At 45.2% G+C, this 24,769-nt stretch overlaps 1 protein-coding gene across 1 annotated transcript in view; it reads left to right on the top strand.

Moving 5' to 3' along the window:
• The first annotated feature begins 13,154 nt into the window (after window positions 1-13,154).
• MTMR12 (myotubularin related protein 12) overlaps window positions 13,155-24,769 on the top strand; it is a 66,891-nt gene continuing 55,276 nt past the window's right edge. Inside the window, exon 1 of the mRNA XM_057541083.1 lies at window positions 13,155-13,365. Within this exon, the coding sequence (XP_057397066.1) occupies window positions 13,198-13,365 (168 nt within the window). The 5' untranslated portion in view covers window positions 13,155-13,197. The remainder of the gene's footprint in view (window positions 13,366-24,769) is intronic.

Here is a 24,769-nt window from a genome sequence, read left to right as displayed (position 1 = left end):
CTTTCATGTGTTTGTTGGCAATCTGTATATCTTCTTTGGAGAAATGTCTATTTAGGTTTTCTGCCCATTTTTGGATTGGGTTGTTTGTTTTTCTGATATTGAGCCGCATGAGCTGCTTGTAAATTTTGGAGATTAATCCTTTGTCAGTTGCTTCATTTGCAAATATTTTCTCCCATTCTGAGGCTTGTCTTTTGGTCTTGTTTATGGTTTCCTTTGCTGTGCAAAAGCTTTTAAGTTTCATTAGGTCCCATTTGTTTATTTCTGTTTTTATTTCCATTTCTCTAGGAGATGGGTCAAAAAGGATCTTGCTGTGATTTATGTCATAGAGTGTTCTGCCTATGTTTTCCTCAAAGAGCTTGATAGTTTCTGGCCTTACATTTAGGTCTTTAATCCATTTTGAGTTTATTTTTGTGTATGGTGTTAGGGAGTGTTCTAATTTCATACTTTTACATGTACCTGTCCAGTTTTCCCAGCACCACTTATTGAAGAGGCTGTCTTTTCTCCACTGTATATTCTTGCCTCCTTTATCAAAGATAAGGTGAGCATATGTGAGTGGGTTTATCTCTTGGCCTGTTCTTGTTTGAGAAGGTTCTCCCGGCCCTTATGACAGCAACAGCTTCCTTCTTCCCTCTGAGATCATTAGGCTCCAAATGCGAGTGGCCTCCTCTCTGGAATAGAGGTGTCTTCCCACTGTTCAACCGGATTTTCAAACCAGATTCAGCCCCAAGCAAAACTTGGAAGGAAGAGAAGATTCTCTCAGTGCCATCTTCCTTCAAATTAGAGAATAAACAGCCTGGATGCCAGGTCCCTCGTTTCTCCCCAACCAGCTCTGAAGTACCAGAAATTCTAAGATCTAAACTTAATACTTTGATCTCAGTTAAAATTCAAGAAGGAATAACACACACTTTTTATTTTGTGATACGCAGCCTTTGAGACACTGACAGGTTTTTTTCATTGTTCTCTCCTGGAGATCATCCCTGAATCAGATGCCAGATCTTGATTTCTACTATCCTGGAATGAGTCAAGAGAAATTTGAAATGAAAAGCCAACCAAAATAACAGGTTTTTCTGCTTGCTGCTTCCTCCCTCCCACTCCAGACACACACACACACCCCCAGAGCTCTGAGCTGGGAAGAGACTAGCTTGGGAGCGAAAGAACAGAGTGAGCCGCGGGAAGTGTCCCTGCACTTACCCCCAGCCCACCCCCTGCCCCAGCTACCCTATCGTTCAGGGGACCTGAGAGAAGAGTGGGCCTGGGTCCAGCCACCCTGCATGGGACTTCTGGCATGTGGAAGCCCTGCCGATGCTCTCCCTTCCCCTGACCCCAGGGAATAGAGTAGTTGAAATGGTGGCATGGCCTCTCCAGGTGCTGGAGAGCTTGCAGAAGCCCCTTGGCTCTTCTAGTCTCCCAAGGGGTTTGGAAATGACCACAGTTTTCCATGGCTCCCAAGTGAAACTTAAAAAGTAATTAGGAGAGAGAGCCAAGGTGCTGCTGGGAGGCTTCCCGGCAGAGGAAATGGGCACCCCCATTCGAGGATAGGGCACACACCATCCCAGGGGTGGGGACTTCGCTTCATCTCCGAGGGATCGCCGTGCCAGCTAACCCTAACCCGCGCAGGGGCAGGACGAAGTGACGGCAGCCCCGAGCTGACACTCTCTGAACCAGGCACCTTCCGTGCTCAGGGACACACAGGCCACGCAATGGGACCAGGTCAGGAGATGGGCAGCCTGCCCTGCCCCACCCGAGGCCTGCCTGGGGCTTTGTGCCCCCGGAACTCCAAGTCAGGCCAGAGAGCAGGGGAGAAGCATGGAAGGGAGCTCTGAGTTGGACTGCGAGTGGCTTAGGAGACCTGAAGTGGCCAAGATGAAGGGCCGTAATGACCAGATTACGTTGCCTGCGTCAGGGCGCTGTGGTTTAAAACTCATGTTCAGAAATCAGCTTGCGTGACAGAAGTAAGTCCCAGGGCGGCACTGACCAGCAGTGTGATCTTGGGCAGGTTGTTTTATTTCTCTGGGTTTTGTGACAACTCCTCCCCACCCCCGACCCCCATGACTCTTCAAAATGAAATTTTTCCAGCTCTGGGAGTCTTTCTACAGCGTCTGGGGGTGGCCCAGCCGCTGACCCAAGCCGAGTTTCTACTGCATGTTTCATGCGGTCGTGGATTCGGTGAGTCCATCGGCGGAGGAGGACAGCCAGTTGGTGGGTTCTGCCTCTTCCTCTGTCATTTCCCTCCATCCCGTGCCCCAGCTCCCCAGCGGAGGGAACTCCCCGCCCTGCGCTGGGAACGCCTGCCGCATCACCACTTTTAAAATAGTCCTGTAGAGGGCACAGTTTCCTTGCCCAGAGGCTGCCGGGGTTCAGCCGGGTCCTGAAGCCTCTTCCATCCATCCATCCATCCATCCAATAATCTCGTCAAAGCACCGAGGATAGCACTGCAGGGAATATGGAGAAGCGTGGGGACCACCTCTGACTGCAACAAGCTCCTGGCACAGCTCTAGGGAAGAAGACAAAGACGCAGACCCATTGCACTGACTCCAGGACATATTCAAGTCAAGGCAGCATACAGATTCCAGGTGCTTAGAAATTCAGAAGACGTCTAGACTGGTGCGAACAGTCTCCAAGGAAGATGTCAAAATGTGGTGGCACTGGAAGTAGACCTTGCTGGATTTGGAGACCAATGCCAAGCCAACAGAGACAGAAAATGGCGAGGTCTTATTAAAAACTCTTATTTTTAAATTGAAATTCAATGTGTTTTAATTGTTCACTTTAAAATGGCTAATTTTATGTTATGGACTTTCACTTTAAAAAAATTACATGAGATAGTTCTGTGTGTGTGTGCATATATATACATATATGTATATGCGCACACACATATATATGTTTTAATTTATTTATTGTTGCACTAGGTAATAATTCTCATGGTTCAAAATCCAAAGATAAAAGGAGTGCACAGTAAAAACTCTTCTTTCAGTCTTTCCTCCAAATGTCCACTTTCCCCTTCCAAAACAACGAATGCCGTAGTTCCTTTTGTATCTACCCAAAGATGTTCTATGGAAACATAAAGAGCTGGGTATATGTAGTCTTTATTTCCATTCTTTTTCACACAAACGGTAGCCTACTCTGTATATTTTTGGGCACCTTGCTTTGATCACTGAATGTGCATTCATACCTTATCTACCAACTCTCTAAACACTTTATATTTATTAACTTATTTAATCATCACAACATGCCTATGATACATCATCTACAGATGCCACTATAATCTTCATCACCCTCATTTTTTTTTTTTAATTTATTTTTGGCTGCATTGGGTCTTTGTTTCTGCCCATAGGCTTTCTCTAGTTGTGGCGAGCAGAGGCTACTCTTCCTTGCAGTGCGTGGGCTTCTCATCGCAGTGGCTTCTCTTGTTGCGGAGCACAGGCTCTGGGTGTGCTGGCTTCAGTAGTTGTGGTACATGGGCTCAGTAGTTGTGGCACGGGGGCTCTAGAGCGCGGGCTCAGTAGTTGTGGTGCACAGGCTCAGTTGCTTCGTGACATGGGATCATCCCGGAGCAGGGCTCAAACCCATGTCCCCTGCATTGGCAGGCGGATTCTTAACCACTGAGCCACCAGGGAAGCCCATCCTCATTTTTATAGGGAAGAAAATTGAGGTCCAAGAAGATAAATGCCTACAGGTCATGCATCTAGTAACTGGGGGAGGCAGGACTTAAACCCAGGCAGTCTGACTCCAGAATATTTGCTTTTCTTTTTTTTTTTTTTTCACACACACACACTGTATTTTATTTTTGCAAGAGATAAATAGACTGACACCAAGCATTGTACATGGATGACCACAACAAAAGCAACAATGATTGCAATTACCAAACATGAAACAAACTCATACTATGTCATAATCTTGACATGCAGTCCAGTAATCCTCCACTATACCAGCTCCTTTACTTTGCAGTGAAAATTGATTTGTATGTTCTTTGCCTCTGAGTCCTTGTGGGATTTTTTTTTTTAATTCAGACAGAAAGTCACAAAAATTATACTCATCCTCATCAGTTCACTCAGTCCCATGTAATTAATTTTTTTTATCTTGATCTTTTGTTAGCACTTTTGTGAGTTCATCAGTTTTTCATTAGAGTTCTGAAAATGCTTATTCATTCAGTTCAGCAGTACAGTCAGTTACCAGAAACCTGTACTTGTCAGTCTTTTCCATGAATTTCTTGAAGATGAAACCCTTTTATAGGAACATATTTGCAAAAGCATCAGAGTACACCCAGAACTGTCTGTAAATGACAAAAGACTTAAAAATGACCACTGTTAAAGATTTGATGAAAGTTCATAATAATGCAGTTGACAAGAAAATTAGTTATCTGAGATATACATTTTAAAGTAATAACTAAGATTATGACTTATAACATTATACCAGAACATATAAGATTTTTAGAAATTTCATGTAATGTCTGAAACATTTATATTAACATATTTCCATACAAATAACCCAGTGAAAGTTTAGTATTAGTTGTTTTGTTTGTTTGTTTTTATACTGCAGGTTCTTATTAGGCATCAATTTTATACACATCAGTGTATACATGTCAATCCCAATCGCCCAATTCAGCACACCACCATCCCCACCCCACCACAGTTTTCCCCCCTTGGTGTCCATATGTCCGTTCTCTAAATCTGTGTCTCAACTTCTGCCCTGCAAACTGGCTCATCTGTACCATTTTTCTAGGTTCCGCAAACATGCGTTAATATACGATATTTGTTTATCTCTTTCTGACTTACTTCACTCTGTGTGACAGTCTCTAGATCCATCCACGTCTCAACAAATGACTCAATTTCGTTCCTTTTCATGGCTGAGTAATATTCTATTGTATACATGTGCCACATCTTCTTTATCCATTCGTCTGTTGATGGGCATTTAGGTTGCTTCCATGACCTGGCTATTATAAATAGTGCTGCAATGAACATTCGGGTGCATGTGTCTTTTTGAATTATGGTTTTCTCTGGGTAAATGCCCAGTAGTGGGATTGCTGGATCATATGGTAATTCTATTTTTAGTTTTTTAAGGAACCTCCATATTGTTCTCCATAGTGGCTGTATCAATTTACATTCCCACCAACAGTGCAAGAGGGTTCCCTTTTCTCCACACCCTCTCCAGCATTTGTTGTTTGTAGATTTTCTGATGATGCCCATTCTAACTGGTGTGAGGTGATACCTCATTGTAGTTTTGATTTGCATTTCTCTAATAATTAGTGATGTTGAGCATCTTTTCATGTGCTTCGTGGCCATCTGTATGTCTTCTTTGGAGAAATGTCTATTTAGGTCTTCTGCCCATTTTTGGATTGGGGTGCTTGTTTCTTTAATATTGAGCTGAATGAGCTGTTTATATATTTTGGAGATTAATCCTTTGTCCGTTGATTCGTTTGCAAATATTTTCTCCCATTCTGAGGGTTGTCTTTTCGTCTTGTTTATGGTTTCCTTTGCTGTGCAAAAGCTTTTAAGTTTCATTAGGTCCCATTTGTTTATCTTTGTTTTTATTTCCAATTCTCTAGGAGGTGGATCAAAAAAGATCTTGCTGTGATTTATGTCAAAGAGTGTTCTTCCTATGTTTTCCTCTAAGAGTTTAATAGTGTCCGGTCTTACATTTAGGTCTCTAATCCATTTTGAGTTTATTTTTGTGTACGGTGTTAGGGAGTATTCTAATTTCATTCTTTTACATGTAGCTGTCCAGTTTTCCCAGCACCACTTATTGAAGAGACTGTCTTTTCTCCATTGTATATCTTTGCCTCCTTTGTCATAGATTAGTTGACCATAGGTGCGTGGGTTTATCTCTGGGCTTTCTATCTTGTTCCATTGATCTATGTTTCTGTTTTTGTGCCAGTACCATATTGTCTTGATTACTGTAGCTTTGTAGTATAGTCTGAAGTCAGGGAGTCTGATTCCTCCAGCTCCGTTTTTTTCCCTCAAGACTCCTTTGGCTATTCGGGGTCTTTCGTGTCTCCATACAAATTTTAAGATGATTTGTTCTAGCTCCGTAAAAAATGCCATTGGTAATTTGATAGGGATTGCATTGAATCTGTAGATTGCTTTGGGTAGTATTTTTTTTTAATTTATTTTATTGGAGTATAGTTGATTTACAGTGTTGTGTTAATTTCTACTGTACAACAAAGTGATTCAGTTATGCATATATATATATATACATTCTTTTTCATCAGAATATTTGCTTTTAACCACTCAACTTTACAGCTTCTACCTAAAGAACTTTCTCATTCTTTTTTACAGATGCATAGTGTCCCATTCTATGGCTGTACCATAATTTATTCAACCTAACTCTACTGATGAACGTTTAGGTTTTTCTCCAATCTTCTGCTGTTACAAAAATTGCTGCAGTGAGTAAGCTTGGATAGATGGCATTTCACATGTGTGACTCTTCACAATACATTTTTAGAAGTGAAATTTCTAACACAATTTTTGATGGCTATTACACAACTGCTCTCCTTCTTGCCCAGGAGTTATAGAGGAGACCATCCCTGCTTTCAAGAACTTCCAGTCTTATTGGGAGAGGCTGGGAGACAAGTCACGACAGACCATCAGTAAGCCCTTATTTAATGAATAAACGAGGATTAAAGACCTAAATGTAAGGCCAGACACTATAAGACTCATAGAGGAAAACATAGGCAGAACACTCTATGACATAAATCACAGCAAGACCCTTTTTGACCCACCTCCTAGAGAAATGGAAATAAAAGCATAAATAAACAAATGGGACCTAATGAAACTTAAAAGCTTTTGCACAGCAAAGGAAACCATAAACAAGACAAAAAGACAACCTCAGAATGGGAGAAAATATTTTCAAGTGAAGCAACGGACAAAGGCTTACTCTCCAAAATATACAAGCAGCTCATGCAGCTCAATATCAAAAAAACAAACAACCCAATCCAAAAATGGGCAGAAAACCTAAAAAGACATTTCTCCAAAGAAGATATACAGATTGCCAGCAAACACATGAAAGGATGCTCAACATCATTAATCATTAGAGAAATAAATACAAATCAAAATTGCAATGAGGTATCACCTCACACCAGTCAGAATGGCCATCATCAAAAAATCTAGAAACAATAAATGCTGGAGAGGGTGTGGAGAAAAGGGAACCCTCTTGCACTGTTGGTGGGAATGTAAATTGATGCAGCCACTATGGAGAACAGTATGGAGGTGCCTTAAAAAACTAAAAATAGAACCATCATACGACCCAGCAATCCCACTACTGGGCATATACCCTGAGAAAACCATAATTCAAAAAGAGTCATGTCCCACAATGTTCATCGCAGCTCTATTTACAATAACCAGGACATGGAAGCAACCTAAGTGTCCATCGACAGATGAATGGATAAAGAAGATGTGGCACATGTATACAATAGAATATTACTCAGCCATAAAAAAAACCGAAATTGAGTTATTTGTAGTGAGGTGGATGGACCTAGAGTCTGTCATACAGAGTGAAGTAAGTCAGAAAGAGAAAAACAAATACCATATGCTAACACATATATATATAAAAAAAAATCTAAAAAAAAAAAAAGGTTCTGAAGAACCTAGGGGCAGGACAGAAATAAAGACGCAGACCTACTAGAGAATGGACTTGAGGACACGGGGAGGGGCAAGGGTAAGCTGAGACGAAGTGAGAGAGTGGCATGGACATATATACACTACCAGATGTAAAATAGATAGCTAGTGGGAAGCTGCTGCATAGCACAGGGAGATCAGCTCGGTGCTTTGTGACCACCCAGAGGGGTGGGATAGGGAGGGTGGAGGGAGATGCAAGAGGGAGGAGATATGGGGATATATGTATACATATAGCTGATTCACTTTGTTGTACAGCAGACACTAACACCATTGTAAAGCAATTATACTCCAATAAAGATGTTAAAAATAATAATAATAAATAAATAAATAAATGAATCAGACTTAACTTGTGTATTTGTTACCAACCCAGGTTCTTGGACTCTTTAAGCAATAGAAGTTGATAAGAGGCCAGATGAGAGGGCGAGAACAAGTGACAGGTTCTCTTGCTCGCCCCCTGAGTGGGTGGTGAGGTGGTCCTGTAAATGGGGTGAGGGCAGCGATGGTGGGTGGGTAGCCAGAGGAGTAGCTTAGGTGGTCTGCCCACCCCCTTGGTGGTGCTATGTGTAGAGTGCATGCGCAGAACCCTGCTTTTGCTTCTGCCACCCCAGAAGTGGCAGTTGGGTTTTGGCCTTTTTGTATTTTGTTCATAATTTGCCCCAACTGCCCATGCGTGTAGTTGTTTTTAGTCCCTTAACGTTTCTTTGTATTCAGATCCACGAGGAGATGTTTGTCCAGGTGCAAGCACTGCAGTAAATGGTCCCAGGTCCCAGCCTGTCTCGTTTTGAAGAAGACGGAATACAGATCATAGAGTAGGCTCACCAGGCCCCCTACCATGTGGCCAGTTTAGGCTGTGTGTTTGTGAAAGAAAAAAAATCACCAGGAAGCCCTTGTTCACAATCACTGAGTCTCCCCAGCAGGCCCTCATTTTATTGCACCACAAGGTGGAGAACAATTCAAATGCTTCTTAATCCAGATCCGTTCCTCACCATCTTCAGGAGGGTTGGAAGACGCATGGATGCAGCAAGAGGTTAAGGAATTTTCTATTTTCAGTGAAAGAAGAAGGCAAGTCTTCGCCATTTGCTAAAATTGGAATTTGGCAAGTGTCCATTAAATAACACGTGCATTTTAGTCCTCCTTGAATTTTATTTATTTATTTATTCATTCATTCATTCATTCATTCATTTTTATTTTTTAAAATATCAGGTCTGGGACTTCCCTGGTGGTCCAGTGGTAGAGAATTGGCCTTCCAATGCAAGGGACATGGGTTCGATCCCTGGTCAGGGCACTAAGATCCCATATGGGGCAACTAAGCCCACGTGCCACAACTACTGAGCCCGCACGCCTCAACTAGAGAGCCTGCGTGCCCCAAACTACAGAGCCAACGTGCTCTGGAGCCTGTGCGCCACAACTAGAGAAGAGAAAACTCGCACACCACAACTAGAGAGAAGCCCGTGTGCCGCAATGAAAGATCCCGTGTGCCTCAACGAAGATCCCACGTGCCGCAACTAAGACCCGATGCAGCCAAACAAACAAACAAACAAATAAATAAATAAATCTTAAAAAAAAAAAATCAGGTCTTAGTTTGTATCCAAGTGATTTTAAAAGTGCAGGCTCTAACCGGATGCTAGAGTTTGAATTCTTGCTTCCCCTTCTTACTAATCAATTGCTGCCCAGGCTGCTTTTCAGCCAATACCCTTTCACTCAGGTGCAAATATTTATTGAAATCCTACTATGCTCCTGGTGCCTATCAGATAAAGATGAATAACACACAAGTAGGCTGCTTCAAGTGACTCCCAGCAGGAGGAAATGCAAATATCCAGGCTTAACTATCTGCCGGAGGAAAAATGTTCCCCCCTTGTGGGAGTACACACTTGGCTTCAGTTTGTGGGAAGAAACGGCACTGTCTTTGGTCTGGCACTCATTTCTTTGTGAGCTAAGATTTGTTCCTATTTATAATTCTCCAAGAGAGCTCAGGACAGCATTAGGAGAAAGGAGTGACCTTAAACTAATATGTGTAAATTAAAATATTTCAAGGTCTAGGGGCCACCATCTGCGGTTATTAATAGATGGAGAATTATTTGACCTCAGCATGACAGGGATTTTTCAGTCAGTTGGGAGGGACTCTCCCAAGGAGATTTGATCCACACCCTAAAGATCAAGTGAAAAATATGCTGATAGATGGAGAACCTTAAGAGGAAGATGGAAACAGATGTTAGCTTATTCTCTGTCCTCACCCCCTTCCTGCTCCTTAAAGAAGGTGCGGGTTTTCATCAGTGAGCAGAAAACGCCCCCGGAAGCAGCAGGCACCCTCCATCTTTAACACCATTCCTCACTTGCTGGCTATGATTTCTGAGACTGTATGGACACAGTGGCTGCATCAGGTTTCCAGAGTCATCACGTTGCAAACCCATTGGATGCTCAAGAGCTGGATAAAGTAATTATTATAGTCCCAGGATTGGGCCAGAGGTTAAAAACAAAAACAAACAAGGACACAAACAAAACCCCTTTGTTTAACAAGGTGCCACAGATCATCATCGGGAGAAGTCACTTTTCTTCTCCTTCTACAGTCCTGGGAAAGGGGTAAATTATGTCCTGCTTGGTGGGATTGTACTGTCAGCCAGCACCTGTTTAGTTCTTGCTGCCTACCAGGCATCGCCCGGATTACCTCGTTTAATCTGCATGACAATCCTCAGCCACATTGACATAGTTGTTATCATCCCAGACAGAATCGCAGGCACAGAGGGATGAAGTAACTTGCCCAAGATCACAGATAATAAAGGGCCTAGTTATGGAGCTGCCAACCTAGGGCAGGGATGGCTGCTTACCCCACCCAGAGACATGGGAAGGGGTTGGGGGGCTGTGCCTGACCCTGATCATCTCCTTGTCAGTGTCCAGGCACCCGTGGGGGGGAGAGGGGGATGGCGATGGCAGAACACAAGACTTCCTGCTCACTACTCCCCCTCTGATGATGAGGCCAGGTTGCCGCCCCTACAGAGGTAAGCAGGAGTCTTAGGTTTGGCTGGGGAGGGCCAGGGTGCCAGGGCAGAGTGGGCACCCAAGAGGAGTGCGCAGGACCTGAGGCTCCAAGACCCCTGGGCTTGTTCCATCATCCCATCACATTTCACTTAAGAAACACAAATTGAAGATAAAATGATTCAGAATTTGAAGGCCGCAGCCGCAGAGCATTAAGCCCCAAGCCCTTCTAAGTGCGAGCCTGTGTGACTGCACTAGTTACATGTCCAGAAAGCAAGCCCTGGCCACAGGCACCCACGCCAACATACTGACTATGGTCAGTGGAAGATCATGGAAGACTGAAAAGTCAGAATGTAAAGATTTGTTCAGACTGTAAAAGTCTGCCCTGCCATTTCACTTTGAAAAGTAAAAACTGCTGTGAAATATAAAGTGATACTATTAGTCCCCACAAATAATTTCATTCCCAACACCTCCCTAAGGAGTGTCTTTCTTTATGAAGCCTGACTTGGCCTTCCTAAATAGAATTGACCACTCTTTTATTGTGCTCCTTCCTAATTTGTGTAATTATAATAATGTTCGGATCTTGGGCTTAGGAATCAGACACACCTGGGCTGGAATCCCGGCTCTGTCAGTGACCTGTTGTGAGACCGGGGCAAATTACTTGCTTCTGCTCTTCTTCTTGAGGATGGGGATAGTGCAACTCTGGTAGCTGCAGCCATGCTGTACTGGATAGGCTGAAGGATGGCAATCAGCTTGAAATGAGACCACAGGACTTGTCCTGACCTATGTTTTCAAAAGTAAGCACATTCGGGGATATGGGGACGTGTGTATGCATATGGCTGATTCGCTTTGTTGTGCAACAGAAACTAACACAGTATTGTGAAGCAATTATACTCCAATAAAGATCTATTAAAAATAAATAAATGCTTGAGAGATGAAAAAAAAAAGTAAGCACATTCGTTTTCACTCAGATTTTATGTTTATTTGGCCTGGCTTTGGTGCGCGGGATGGGGGAGGGGGCAGTCATGGAGATGAAGAGGGTAAAGGGCATTAGCCATTGATGAGACTAATGCTTACCAGGGTCTGACACGGAGAAAATTAACTGCAAATATATTTTTTTTAATTTTTATTTATATTTATTTATTTTATTTATTTATTTTTTGGCTGTGTTGGGTCTTCGTTTCTGTGCGAGGGCTCTCTCTATTTGCGGCAAGCGGGGGCCACTCTTCATCGCGGTGCGCGGGCCTCTCACTATCGCGGCCTCTCTTGTTGCGGAGCACAGGCTCCAGACGTGCAGGCTCAGCAGTTGTGGCTCACGGGCATAGTTGCTCCGTGGCATGTGGGATCTTCCCAGACCAGGGCTCGAACCCGTGGCCCCTGCATTGGCAGGCAGATTCTCAACTGCTGCACCACCAGGGAAGCCCGCAAATATTTATTATTAGTTTTTTCCACTAGACTGAGTTTCTTTTTTTTAAAAATAAATTTACTTATTTATTTATTTATTGGCTGCGTTGGGTCTTCGTTTCTGTGTGCCGGCTTTCTCTAGTTGCGGCGCGCTGGGGCTACTCTTTGTTACGGTGCGCGGGGTTCTCATTGCGGTGGGTTCTCTTTGTTGCGGAGCGCAGGCTCTAGGCACGCAGGCTGCAGTAGTTGTGGCGCACGGGCTTAGTTGCTCCGCGGCATGTGGGATCTTCCGGGACCAGGGCTGGAACCCGTGTCCCCTGCACTGGCAGGCGGATTCTTAACCACGGCACCACCAGGGAAGCCCCAAGACTGAGTTTCTTGAGAGCTGGGTCCCTGTATTATTCATCTGTGTCTAACATAATGCTTGGTACCAAATGTCGAATTTAAATGAATTTTCTTTGCAATCTTCACTAAAAATGAGGGTTTTATCGATAACTTGGGAGGGTGAATAAAAGAAACCTCTTAAGGCCTTTTGATATTCTGTTAGAAACAGAAAGATTACAAACAAAAAAGTTTCGGAAAATTAGGTCAACAAGGCCTTTTATGATCAAACATTCAAACCCATTCCTAAGTGCCTAGCACTTGGTTTGTCTCATTTTTGTCTGCACTTACAATAGTAAGCTCGAACATCATTGATGGGGGTTTGAAACTCATTCGGTGAGATTCGATGCACTACACTTTCGGAAGTTTTATTCCAAAACGGCAAGGAAAAAGAAGAGAACGGCTGCAGTGAACCAATGCGCACAACTTAGTGATCGCAGGATCACTTGGCGACGGCGACATTCTTGCTATCCAATCGCCGGGGAGTCCGGAGAGAACGCTCTCTGGATTGGTCAGAAGAAACATCTGTCCAGGTTCATTCAAGAAGGGACTTGACGCGGGGCTCGGCCGGCACAGCCTTCTGGCCAATCAGAGAACGCATGGGGGCGGGCTTTACCGCAAGAGGGTGGAATGGAGCCTATCTCGGAAGGCGAGTATCCGCCAGGCAGACCTGCCTGTCGCCAGCGGAGGGGGCGTGGCCTCCGGCCGCGGGTTCCCGACTGCTTGGGCCTACGCGCGGAGTGGGTGGGGCCCGCGTGCCTGGGCGGGGCGAGCGGTGTCAGTGGCGGAGCCGGATGCGGGCGGTGCCGCGGCCGCTGCTGCCCTGGGGATGGGCGGAGCCCCGGCCGCCAGTGCTGGTGGCCGCTGCGAGCGGCCGCCTCTGCTCCCGCGCGTCGCTGCTTCCCAAGGCGGCGGTATGCTGGGGAAAGGGGTAGTCGGCGGTGGCGGCGGCACCAAGGCGCCCAAGCCCTCCTTCGTGTCTTACGTGCGCCCCGAGGTGAGGGGGCGCCGCGCGGGCGGGGCGTCGGACTGGAGCGGCCGGGGCGAGGGGCGCCTGCAGCCCCTTACCCGCCGCAGGAAGAGCCGCGGGCGCTTCCTGCCCGGGTGCCGGAGGGGAGCCTAGCGGAGTGAGGCCCCCAGGGGCGCGCTGGGCTTCCCGGCGGACCCGGCTGGGGATCCCCGACGCGGGCAGGCAGGTGCTCGAGTGCAGGGCCCGGCTTGCTGGCGGCCAGGTGAAGGGGCCCGAGCCGGGAAGGTACTGCGGCCCGGCACGCTCCTGGCTACAGTGGAGGGGAGCTGGGTTTGGGACACCGAGAGAGGGGAAGAGCAGGGACGTCTGGACCCCCTTGGGGACCTGCCCAGAGCCTGCGGTCCGGGCGGGTCTGCCCTGCCCTTGGAATTTCTCAGTGAGTGTAGAGCTTGCTTATCTCAGCTGCTTGCTTCTGAGAGTGCTATTTGATGCCGCTGGCGGGATACCGTGCACTGCCTCCCGCTTCCCATCAGCACTGCAGGGAGAAAGTGTGGGTCGGTCCCGGCCTCAGTCAGCCTCTACCTCTTCCTTGTGAATTCCCCTCTGTTGCTTCTTCCCCCTTTCATTTCACCCCCTCACCATCACCCTTTCGACCCCCCTCCTGCTTTCCTCCTGGAGTTTTACTGTCAAGTTCATTCATTCATTCAGAAAATATTTTTTGAGCTCCTACTCAGTGCCAGGCGCTGTTCTAAAACTGCTTGGGGGTATACATCAATGAACAAAACAAAGATCCCCGTTCTCCCGGAGCTTATCTGAGGGAGAGAGGGGTAAACAATGAATAAAATAGGTATAAGTAAATTATATGGCATATTAGAAGTTGAAAGTATCATGGGAAAAGAAAAGACCTCCTTCTCCTCCTTACACAGTGGCATTTGAGCAAAGACTTGAAGGATGCTTGGGATCTGAGGGAAGAGTCTGGAGTGCTGGAGGGCCGTCAAGGAAACCAGCCTTGCAGAATCCAGGGGAGGAGGGGGAGAGTCCTAGGAGAGGAGGTGAGCGAGGTTACAACCTGTAGGCCTTGCTGAGGGCTTCTTGAGCAATAGCTCCCAATCCAAATGCCTAATTAGATGCATTTTCATTTTGGATTTCTGAAGATTTTTTCCTGCTCCTCTCTCAGCACTTTAAACAGCAATGTGCAGAAGCACCTGCGAACTCTTCGGCTGTCTTCACACCTCTGTAAAGCAGAGGCAGGTGGGCTGTGGATGAGAGGGCTTGATCAAGGACAACTTCTCTAAGACCACCTGTGGCCTGAAGCCTTTGCATATATATCTTTAAATTCAAATGTGTGTCTTTTTTTCCAGTGGAGAGTACTCTTGAAATGGGTCTTATTTTTAGTCCTAATTTTTAAATAAAAACCACTTCCTCTGTAAGTGCTTGATAAGGAGTCAGGGTCATCTTGCATATTCAGCAGGCTCTCGTATAGTATGGAGGGTAAGAAATGTGGTCAGTTTCTCTTTGTGTCTTTTTTGATGGAGACCTGGTTGAAACACAACTGGTCTTTTAACCTTTCCTCTTTAGGGAGACTAAGCTACAAGTGGAAGATCTTCTGAAATGTGGCCAGAGTTCAAGAATGTTCAAATTTTTTATCCACCAAGAGCACATGTTGTAATTAGACATGTTTACCCTCTTTGCCCACAGCTCCTGATATATTTCCTTTGAGGGATAATTAGGGAAGGGGAGTGGTTCAGCCCCAAAATAAGCCTGAAGTGGTCACATTTTTCAGATCCTTATAGTTGGCAGTTTTGTTTTCTTGCAAGAAAATAGTGCTGTGTAGACACTATGCTTCTTTGTTGAAATCTGTCTCAAAAAATATTTTGTAACAGAGGATAAGGCTCTGACCTAAATCATGGATGGTTTTTAGAAGGTAAGGGAATGAGGGAGTAAGGAGACAATTTGCTGTTAAGTACAGTATAGCTTTTGCTAGCTATTACGTTATGGGAAATGCATGTGAGCAGCTTCAAGGTATAGCCTATGTGCCTCTGAGAGCACTGGGTCTGGTAACCTCTTGGCTCAGTAGGAGGAGACTTTAGAACACTTTTCTGAAGACTGTCATTCTGCTGTTTCTATTCCTTTCCCTCACACTGCCCTCATCTTTACTGCTTGTCACGTGTGTTTTCCTATCACTGTCTTCTTTGTATGCTCTTTGCTTTTGTTAGCTGGGAAGTCGCAATTTCTCACACACCTTTTTGCTGGTAGATCACTAAGCTTCCAGAACACCCTTCACGCCTTCACGGTGTAAAGTGCCTTATGATACCTGTGCCTGGTGATGAACTTGTTCTAGGCTGATCAGATCTTAGGAGATGTATCAACAGCTGCATTCTGTATGCCAAAGAGGCTATCAAGAGCCAGCACTTTCTATTAAAAACAGAAGGCTCAACTGGATAAAGTATTTGAAGATGATGCTTTACATGATGGCTTATTTTTTTTGTCTTGTGATCAGAAAGGATTGGCATTGGACAGCCTAAAATGAGGGGTGGGAGTTAACTTCACCTGTTAAAATTGGATCTCTGCCACAGTAACTTGGCTTTTCTGTTGTCATTGATTCTCCTAAGTCAGTGAATATGAAAGTTAAAATCCTGAACTGTAATTTAGGATCTTTGGTCATGTTTGTGAACTCTGCCCAGAGGGTTGCAGGTCAGTAAATTGCGTAAATGGGAAGCTGATGGTTCTGAAAGCTGAGGTGAACAGGAGGGAGAGAGCTGGGCCTATCTTGGTGGTACCCAATGGCTGGTACTTAAAAACATCTCAACGCCTCCACCCCAGCTTAGCCTCAGACACAAGGTGCCTCTGTGCCGGGGAACCCTGGATGCTGACCTCTGCTTCAGGGAGGTGTTTGGTTATAGTTTGGGTGCCAGATCCACTTTTCTTATTAAGTAAAACACCTGTTTGAATTATTATTATTTCAGAAGTCGAAGTGTTCATTGTAGAAAAATAGGACAATATAGATAAACAAACAAATTTTTTACAGAAAAATTATAAGCTTATTAACGACTTGGAATGTATCCTGTCGGATACGTGTGTGGGTGTATACATATGTTTTTTACCAAAATGGGACTAATATTGCTGATCACATTATTTTGTAATCTGCCCATTTCACCAGAAATGTATATTGTAAACGTCTTTCTATGTCCATTGTTAACCTATAACTTCGTTTTAAATTAGACCCCTTTTCCTCAACAGAAACAGACAGTGTGATGGGGAGATGTTAGGTAGCAGGAAGAGCCCAAGAAAGTAGTGTGGTTTTTAAATGGTTTTCTAGTTAGTCACCTTCTCTGGTGCTGAATGACAATTGTGATTCTTTAAGACTGTCAGTTCTCTGCTCAGTTACCTGGAAATTGTAAGCACTGGTTTGGTAATTCATAGTGGTTAGAAATGCTTAGTGTCTGTACCTGGCAGCTTGTAAATAAAGGACCCTTAGGTGATCCTAAGAGAAAGTTCTGATTTAATAAGAGCCGGTTCCATTGTGATAAGGGAGCCGAATAAAAGCCTCAGGGTGCTTGTGTGTTCTCTGAAACTAAGACCAGGAAAAATTCAGCTTTTAGAGTTTGCTGTACTTGTGCCCGTGTTTGTGTGGTATTCCAAATATGGTTAAGATGTACTTTCTAGTTGAGTTTAGGTCAGTGCTTGACTTGAATGTACTAATAATAGTTATTAATTACTTAGTTGTGGATTTTTAGACTTGGAAGAGAATTTAAAGATGATCGACTCCACCCCTGAACTCTTCCTCTGTTATGTTGATGTGGAAATGAGGCCCAGCGGGGTTAATTGCCCTACCCGGGGTACAGTGTTATTGTAGAACAGAGTTAAGAGCTGTCTCTGGAGGCCAGCAGTGCCTGTGGCTAAGCCAGACCCACAGCAGTTCAGGAAAGGTTTTATATAGATGTGGGGAGAAAAGGCAAGAAGAGACATGAAGATTGAGAAGGGTCCCAAAAAAATCCAGATTTAAGAGCCGATTTTTTTTCTTCTTATTGATCCCTCAGGGAAAAGAATGCATTCGATTGCCTCTTCCTCATTTAAGGCCATTTCTTTTGGTGGGGAGAAGTGAACCCATGATCCTGAATTCTTCCCAGAGATAGGACTGCAGATATATATCAAAATAAACAAACCAAGAATTCACTGATATTCATTAGGCACTTCTGTGTCCCAGAAACTGCTTATCTCATTTCATCTTCATCTGTCTTATGTGGCAGATACTACCATTACCTCTCTTTTTTGTGTCTAGATGTGGAAAGTGAGACCCAGAGAGGTTAAGTACCTTACTCAGGGTCACAGCTGGCAAAGGTTGGTGCCAGAATTTAAACTAGGGCCTTCTGACTCCAGGGCCATTCTCTTATCCCTCTAGTTGTGAATGCAGGGAATATCATTAGTGAAACATGCTTATAGGCATGCCTGGTGTTTGCACGCTAGAGTGCTTTCTCATTCCTCTTCTCTAGCAGCGGTTTCTTTCTTGGCATTTGTTAGGTTCTCCACCAGGGGATCGTGAGCAGATATGGGGCTCGTTGGAGATACGGTTAATTTGTTCAACAGATATTTATTCAGCACCTACTAGTACCAGGCACTATTCTAGATGTTGGGGATCCAAAACAGATGAAATGACTGAGATTATTTTTTGGTGGAACACTATGGTATTGGACTGCTAACTTTTTTTTTTTTTTTTTTTTTTTTTTTAAAAGAGTAGCTTTTTTTTTTTTTTTTTTTAATTTTATAGCTACTTTATTTATTTATTTATTTATTTTTGGCTGTGTTGGGTCTTCGGTTCGTGCGAGGGCTTTCTCTAGTTGCGGCAAGTGGGGGCCACTCTTCATCGCGGTGTGGGGACCGCTCTTCATCGCGGTGCGCGGGCCTTTCACTATTGCGGCCCCTCCCGTTGCGGGGCACAGGCTCCAGACGCACAGGCTCAGTAGTTGTGGCTCACGGGCCCAGCTGCTCCGTGGCATGTGGGATCTTCCCAGACCAGGGCTCGAACCCATGTCCCCTGCATTAGCAGGCAGATTCTCAACCACTGCGCCACCAGGGAAGCCCTGGACTGCTAACTTTGATGGATCGATGACGAGAGGAGATTGGCTTAGCCTAAAACAGACCTCCTTCCTCAGTCCTAGCAGTAAAAAATACCTTTTAAAGCAAAATCTAGACCCATTACTTTAAGACTCTATAACTTTTTCTCCATTCCAAACTAATTTTTTAATGGCAGAATTTTCTCCTTCAGCTTAGAGGTCATCCATAGTGATTTAACAGGCCATTAAAGGACATTAAAAGTTCTTCCTAAAATGACCACTTTCTTAGCTGTGGCTTGAGCCTGATGATCTGTCCGAATCTTCCGCTTTTTCTCTGCTGCATGTGCTTCCTGCGGCATCTCCCTGGGTCCCATCCAACACCACACAGCTTATGCAGATAGAGCACCAAAGATGTCATGAGGCTATTGTCAGGCAACACTTCCTGCAGCCCATCAAGCAGCTGCCACACAGACAGCCCCCGTCTTAGCCAGCCTCTCTTCTGCGCCCTGCTTCCATCTCTGAAGCTAAAACCAGCACTGCTGTCAAAATCTTAGGCTGTGGGGGACCCATGCTTAGAAATTTAAAGTTCTAGATCCTTCTCTGAGCAACCTCAACAGAATGTTTGATATCCTTTGACTACTTCCACGTGAAACTGTTCTATGTCACAGCGTGCTTTAGAGAGAACTCAATTTTGGGGGGGTCAGAAATTTTTTTTATCACTTTAAAAGATGTATACCTTATTTTTATGATAAAGACAATGTTGCAGACTTTGGAAGTTAGAAAAATAAAATTACCCGTAATTATGCTACCCTAACCAAAGCAGTTATTTCCATTTTTTAGTATGTCTAGGCTTTGTCTGTGTCTTATATGGTTGCACTCATAATATGTGTAAAAATTTGTAGCCTGCCCTGCGGTTGTTGTGTTTGAAGGTGGCACCGCTGATTTGTGTCAGCAGAGCAGAAACTTCGAGTCGTTTTTCCAGCAGGAAGCCTCCCTCAGTTTCTCATCAAGATACGCTTGTGACTTCTGATGTGCTTTTTTTTGGAGAACAGTGGGTTTCCAGTTTAATGAATCATTTACAATAAACTTCTTGAGGTAGATTAGGAGGTAGGATTGAACTGGAATAATTCTGCTAACCTCTAATATTCTGCTGCTTTGGAAGGCAGAAGAGAGGAGGTGGAAATGGAGAGGGACTCCAGGAGGGAGCGAAGCTGCCCGAGAACTGGAAGGGCCGCAGGGCTTCCCCCTTTCCTTAATCCCCTCTGCACACCTGGGGTGTCACCCTCCAAGGAGAGCAAGCACTTGTCCTCGCTCTCCCTTGCTAGCTGTGTGTGAGGCCAGTCCTTTAAGCCTTGGTCATAGTTCTACCCGAAAAGTGGGGATAATAATACCCATCTTATCTGATATGTATATGTGAACATTTATGAATCTGAACTGTGGTTGTGCACACAGAGCCCTCAGCAGAGTGCTTGGCGCCTGGGTAGCCTTCAGGAGATGTGGGCTTTCATTGTTGCTGTTGCTCAGGAGCCACCTGGATGGTTTCAGAAAGTACTTAATCGTCAGTCTTAGAATACAGGATCTTTCCCAGCTAAGGTATTAATGACAGTGGAATATTTAGTTGTTGCGGTTGTTGCCATGGTATCATGCCAGGAAAGTTCACTGTGGTAACTCTTTCTTAGAGTATTTTTCACTATCTCGGAAAGTTTCTTTTCTTCTTTTCTTTGCTCTTTTATACGTTTGATGATGATTTGATTATATTTAAAATTCCAAACCTAATGAGAACATTTAGCAGTTGACTTTTTTCTTTGCTAACATTTGGCCTTTGACATTTTGCTAGATTCTTTCTGTGGACTTATTTTTTCTCTTCCCTCATTTCTGAGTCTCTCTATCATAGGCCAGATTTTGTCCATCACATCTGGTCATTGACTTACTTAAGATACGAGTAAATAAAATCAAATTACCTCTGGGAGTAATAATTCTCTTTACCTACTTCAAAGGCAGTTGCCAGACTGCTGTTTTGATTTTATATGTAAACACTTTTCCCTCCTGTGCCCCTTCGTCATTCCTTGTAGACCTGGCTGGTGGGCAGCCTTTCAGAGGTGGCATCTAAACCGTCACTTGTTTGCTTTGGGGGGAGAGAATGGCTTCAGCCACGAGAAAAGCAGGGTCTGTGTATGAAAGCGCTGGCCACAGTGGTGAAATATTTTGAGGTCTACCTTTCCCTTGTGACACGTTGCCAACCCCTGTTTTAGGCAGTGGTCCTGAGCTGCTGGGGTTTTTTGCTTTTGTTTTTGCTGAGAGAGTTTTTTAAGATTTCTGAGAATACATTTGAAGGGAATGATTCCAGTTTTTTGGATGAAAAATCTCACTGTGTTCGTACCTTTTCTCCATATATAAAATTGAATTCGTGTTTTGCTTTAATTCCTTGAGATCCACTTCCCAGTGTGACTTCACCTCTCCGAGCCTTCCTTTCCTCACCTGTGATGCTAGATGCCCATCTTCCCGGCAGGCTTATTTTGAGCATGAGAAGAAATACCATGTACACCCAGCTTGGGACCTGATACGTGGCAGATACTCAACAACTGCTAGGTGCTTTTATTATTATAACAGTAACTTGAATCAGAAGAATTATTGAGTGTGTAACTACCATTTGCTAAGCACTGTGTTAGAATTAGGAATGAAAAAAAAATAGCAGTCTGTGCACTCAGGAGGCTCACATTCTGCTGGAGAGATGGCAGGTCGACAGATGGCCGTGACGTGCAGAGGTAGGTGCTGCCTGTTGATGAGGGGGCAGCACACGATGCTGTCGGGCACGGAGGAGGGCCCACTGCTGCCTCTCAGCAGCATCTGGCCTCATCGGAAGGTTGCGTGGGACTTGGAAAGGGCAGCGTTGACGTGGGCTCCGCTGTGGGGAGGAGGAGGAGGATGCAGTGGGCAGGTAGGAGGCAGAACGTGAAAGGCTTACAGGCGCGTGGGGACCAGGTGGTCAGACCATCTGTCCTCTTCCCTTATATAAGGGGCACCCGGAGGTGCAAGTGAGGCAGGTCCTGAAGAGTAGAATCCAGGGGCACCACTGGGACACGCCTGTTGTTCCCTGCTTTCTGTGGATGCTGCTTTACAGGTCCGTCTGGCTCTTGGTGAGCCTGTAGGCAGCTTCTCATTTGCCCCAGTTCCTCTTGCTCCAAGATCATGGAAAAGCTACTGCCCCAAGGCTTTTAGCTCCCTGCCAGCTACTCAGCTGACCTAGTATTTACATAGCAGCTCTGGAGGGGGACCAGGAGGGGACGCACAGAAGGCAGCGCCATGTGTTTCTGCAGCTGCTGTTGGTCCCATCAGTTCGCTTCAATGATAAGACTCTGACAGGCCCGTGACTGCTCCCTGACACCTTTCTTCTAGCGCTTGTGCACATTCCAGCGCTGCCCTCTTCACTTTCAGTGTGATATGCGGGTTAGGAGCATGGCTTTGGAATTAGAGCTTTGCTACGTGCTGTATGGATTTAAGCTGGGTATGTAACTTCTCTGAGCCTCAGTTTCCTGACCTGTGAGATGGGAATGAAAGTAATAGTATCTAACCCATGCAAGTGACGTTAGTCTTAAGTGAGGCGATCCGTGGAGAGTTGCTAACTCAGTACAACTTGGCATGTAGTAAACACTTATGAAATGTTACCTGCTGTAGTTGCTGTTACTCTTCACCCCAGAAGCTGCAGCTGTGTGTCTTCATTCATGTGTTTGTTTCTTGGGCTGCCAGAGCAGGTCCCGATAATGGCAAGACTTGACCTACGTTCCCTTCGAGCACTGTTCTTCGCTTGCACTCTCAGAGGCTTGTGTCTGGAGCCAGTGGTGCTGTCCCTCTTATTGGACCCTGCCATACCCACAGTGGGTGCCCTTTCCGTTTCCCCTCCGGCACCGATTTCTTTTTCAGTGAGTTGTTTCATGGATTCCCTCTCTGTCCTCCTGTAACAGTATCCTCCCTTGTCTCAAGGGCTTCCAGGAGGACCTGGGGTTTGGGCAGCACGTTAGGTCCTGGGCCTGAAACTCCAGTTCAGCTGCACTTCCCTCCTTCCTAGCTGCTGCCAGCGGCCCCTCCTTCCCGAGTCACGTGTGGTCCAAACCATTCGCAGTCCCCAGGGTGCCCTTTGAGAGGGGCCTCTGTGGTGGTCTGTCTTCGTTTCCATCGCCACTCTTCCTGCTGGCATCTCCTCTCATGCCCGGGACCACCGACCACAGCTGCTTACCTGGTCTCTCCACCTGCCACTGCTCCCTTCTGCATGCCCCTCCCCGAGACACTCCTCCCATCACGGCCAGGCTCCTTTTGGACGCAGCCTTCACGTGTCATTTTCCTATTTAAGAGTCCTCCATGCCCCCTGCCCCTTCCACTGTTCCAAATCTTAACGCGCTTTCCAGGCTAACCCCAGGTTCTGACTGCTTCTGGTTTGTTTAAAGATAAGTAGCTTGGATTTGGGAACCCTGGGCTCTGGCTGTTTCTTTTCTGTGTGTCCTTGAGGGAGCCCCTTCAACCTCTTTGGGTCTCATTTCCTGATTTATAGAGTTGGATTAGACAAGTGTTTTTAAACGTATTTTGTGCAAGGAACTTTTTTTTTTTTTTTGAACAGTGTGGTTCTTGAACAACTTTCTCAAAACGCACTGTCCCAAGTGCTGCTGTGGAGATTCAGACAGGCCCCAGGGGTGGGGAAGGGTGTGTGTGTGTCAAGGTGGGAGTGGGGACCCGCAGCAGGAACCTGTGTTCTTTCTGTTAACTGTGATCTCTTCCTTCAGCCCCTGTTGAGAACTGCTATTTCAAATGAAATCATAAAGGAAACCCCAAAATAGAGAAAGACCAGAAGAGAGACGGTATGAGAGATACAGCGTGAAAAGCCCCAGACCAGGCAGTACCGGAGGCTCTTGTTACTTCAGCCTCTCTGCATTCTCAAGTCTTTGCTCGTAACTGCCATCCTCCTTTTTGTCCGTGATACAGGCTGTCTGTAGCTCTGGGTTTTGCTGATGCCATTTGAGTGTTTATTCTCTACTCCTTTGTGTATAATTGTTCTATGTCTGTGGCTCGTATTTCCCCAACAGAACTGTAAGCTCCTTGAGGGCAGGGCTGTAGTGCTGGCCACTCAGTGTGGCCTTGTGGAGCTCAGGGTGGCTTCAGAGAGGGCTGAATGGACTGTGGCCCAAGGCCATCCCTGGAGAGGGCCTCAGAAGGTAGCTGGTGGGAGCTTCACTCAGAGGTCTTTTTTTTTTTTTTTTAGAATACAACATTTGAACATTTATTTAACTTTCTTTTATACTTACTTAGGGTTATAAATTTCAAATATAACACTTTTAATTTTTGTTTACATCCCCGTCATTGAAGATGGCAAATGTTAACCAAAACAAGTCCCTGCAAAGTCACATGACCAAGGGCTTGGCTACAAGAAAGAACAAAGAATTAAAGTCCATGATGCAATTTACCAGACAATGATGCAGAGATGAGTTTGCAAGGAGCTAGCATTCTGGGTGGAGTGGTGGATGGAGGAGAGTGGGCACTGATTGTGGTATGTGCTACAAAGAAATACAAAGAAACAAAAATAAAATACATTCCTGTGGACTCCATTTACTCAGAGGTCGTTTTTATATCTCCTGCAGAGTGATTTGGGGGAGGTGAGGTTGAGAACTAGGTAAGGAACTTCAGCGTGATTGCTGACTCTACTCTTGGTCTTTGTGCCCCAAGAGTCTGCTTTGGCCTGAGATGCTTTGCCTAAAAATACCCCTTTTCGCTGTCACTGTGGCTCTTAGTTTGGTAAACTGGTGACCTGTGTGGACACCTGAAGCCCAGCTGTTCCCCATGGTGTGTCTCCGGCTGCTCTGCTTCCTCAGGCAGCTCCCGTTCCAACAAGCGAGCAGACCCTCTCTGTTGGAATTAAGCCAGCTTTTTGTTGAGGTCAGATCTGTGGGTTCCGAGGCTTACACTGCTACGGTGGGTCTTACCATTTCCTCTCTAGCCTGAGGTTCTTACTAGGGAGAATGTGCTAAAGTGTTTGGATTATTTAAAGGCCTGAGGAATGCCTGGTAAGAGTGATCCTTGCTAAGAAGCATGAGTAATCCTTTCACTGCTGTTCAGTAAATGATGGGCTGTCAAAACAGGTGAGGGCTGTAGTTTGGATCTTGGTGGGCAGTTACTTTCTTCCTTCAAAAAGAAAAAATCTGAGGTAGGGGAAAAAAAGCAGTAAATCTAAATGTGAGAGAAAGGATTTAGAATGACACATGAGTAAGCATTGCTTAGCTGTTGGGGTAAGGGTGCTGTCTGAGGTTGTTGCCTATTTCCCTGTCCTGGAGACTTGTTACAGTTGAAGGGACACTTGATGGTATTATTTTGGTTTTTTTTTTAATTTAAAA

This window comes from Balaenoptera acutorostrata, chromosome 2 (genome assembly GCF_949987535.1).
Source record: "Balaenoptera acutorostrata chromosome 2, mBalAcu1.1, whole genome shotgun sequence".
NCBI classification, from domain to species: Eukaryota; Metazoa; Chordata; class Mammalia; order Artiodactyla; family Balaenopteridae; genus Balaenoptera; species Balaenoptera acutorostrata.
Note: the sequence above shows the minus strand (reverse complement) of the source record. Positions and strands in the feature narration are given on the sequence as shown.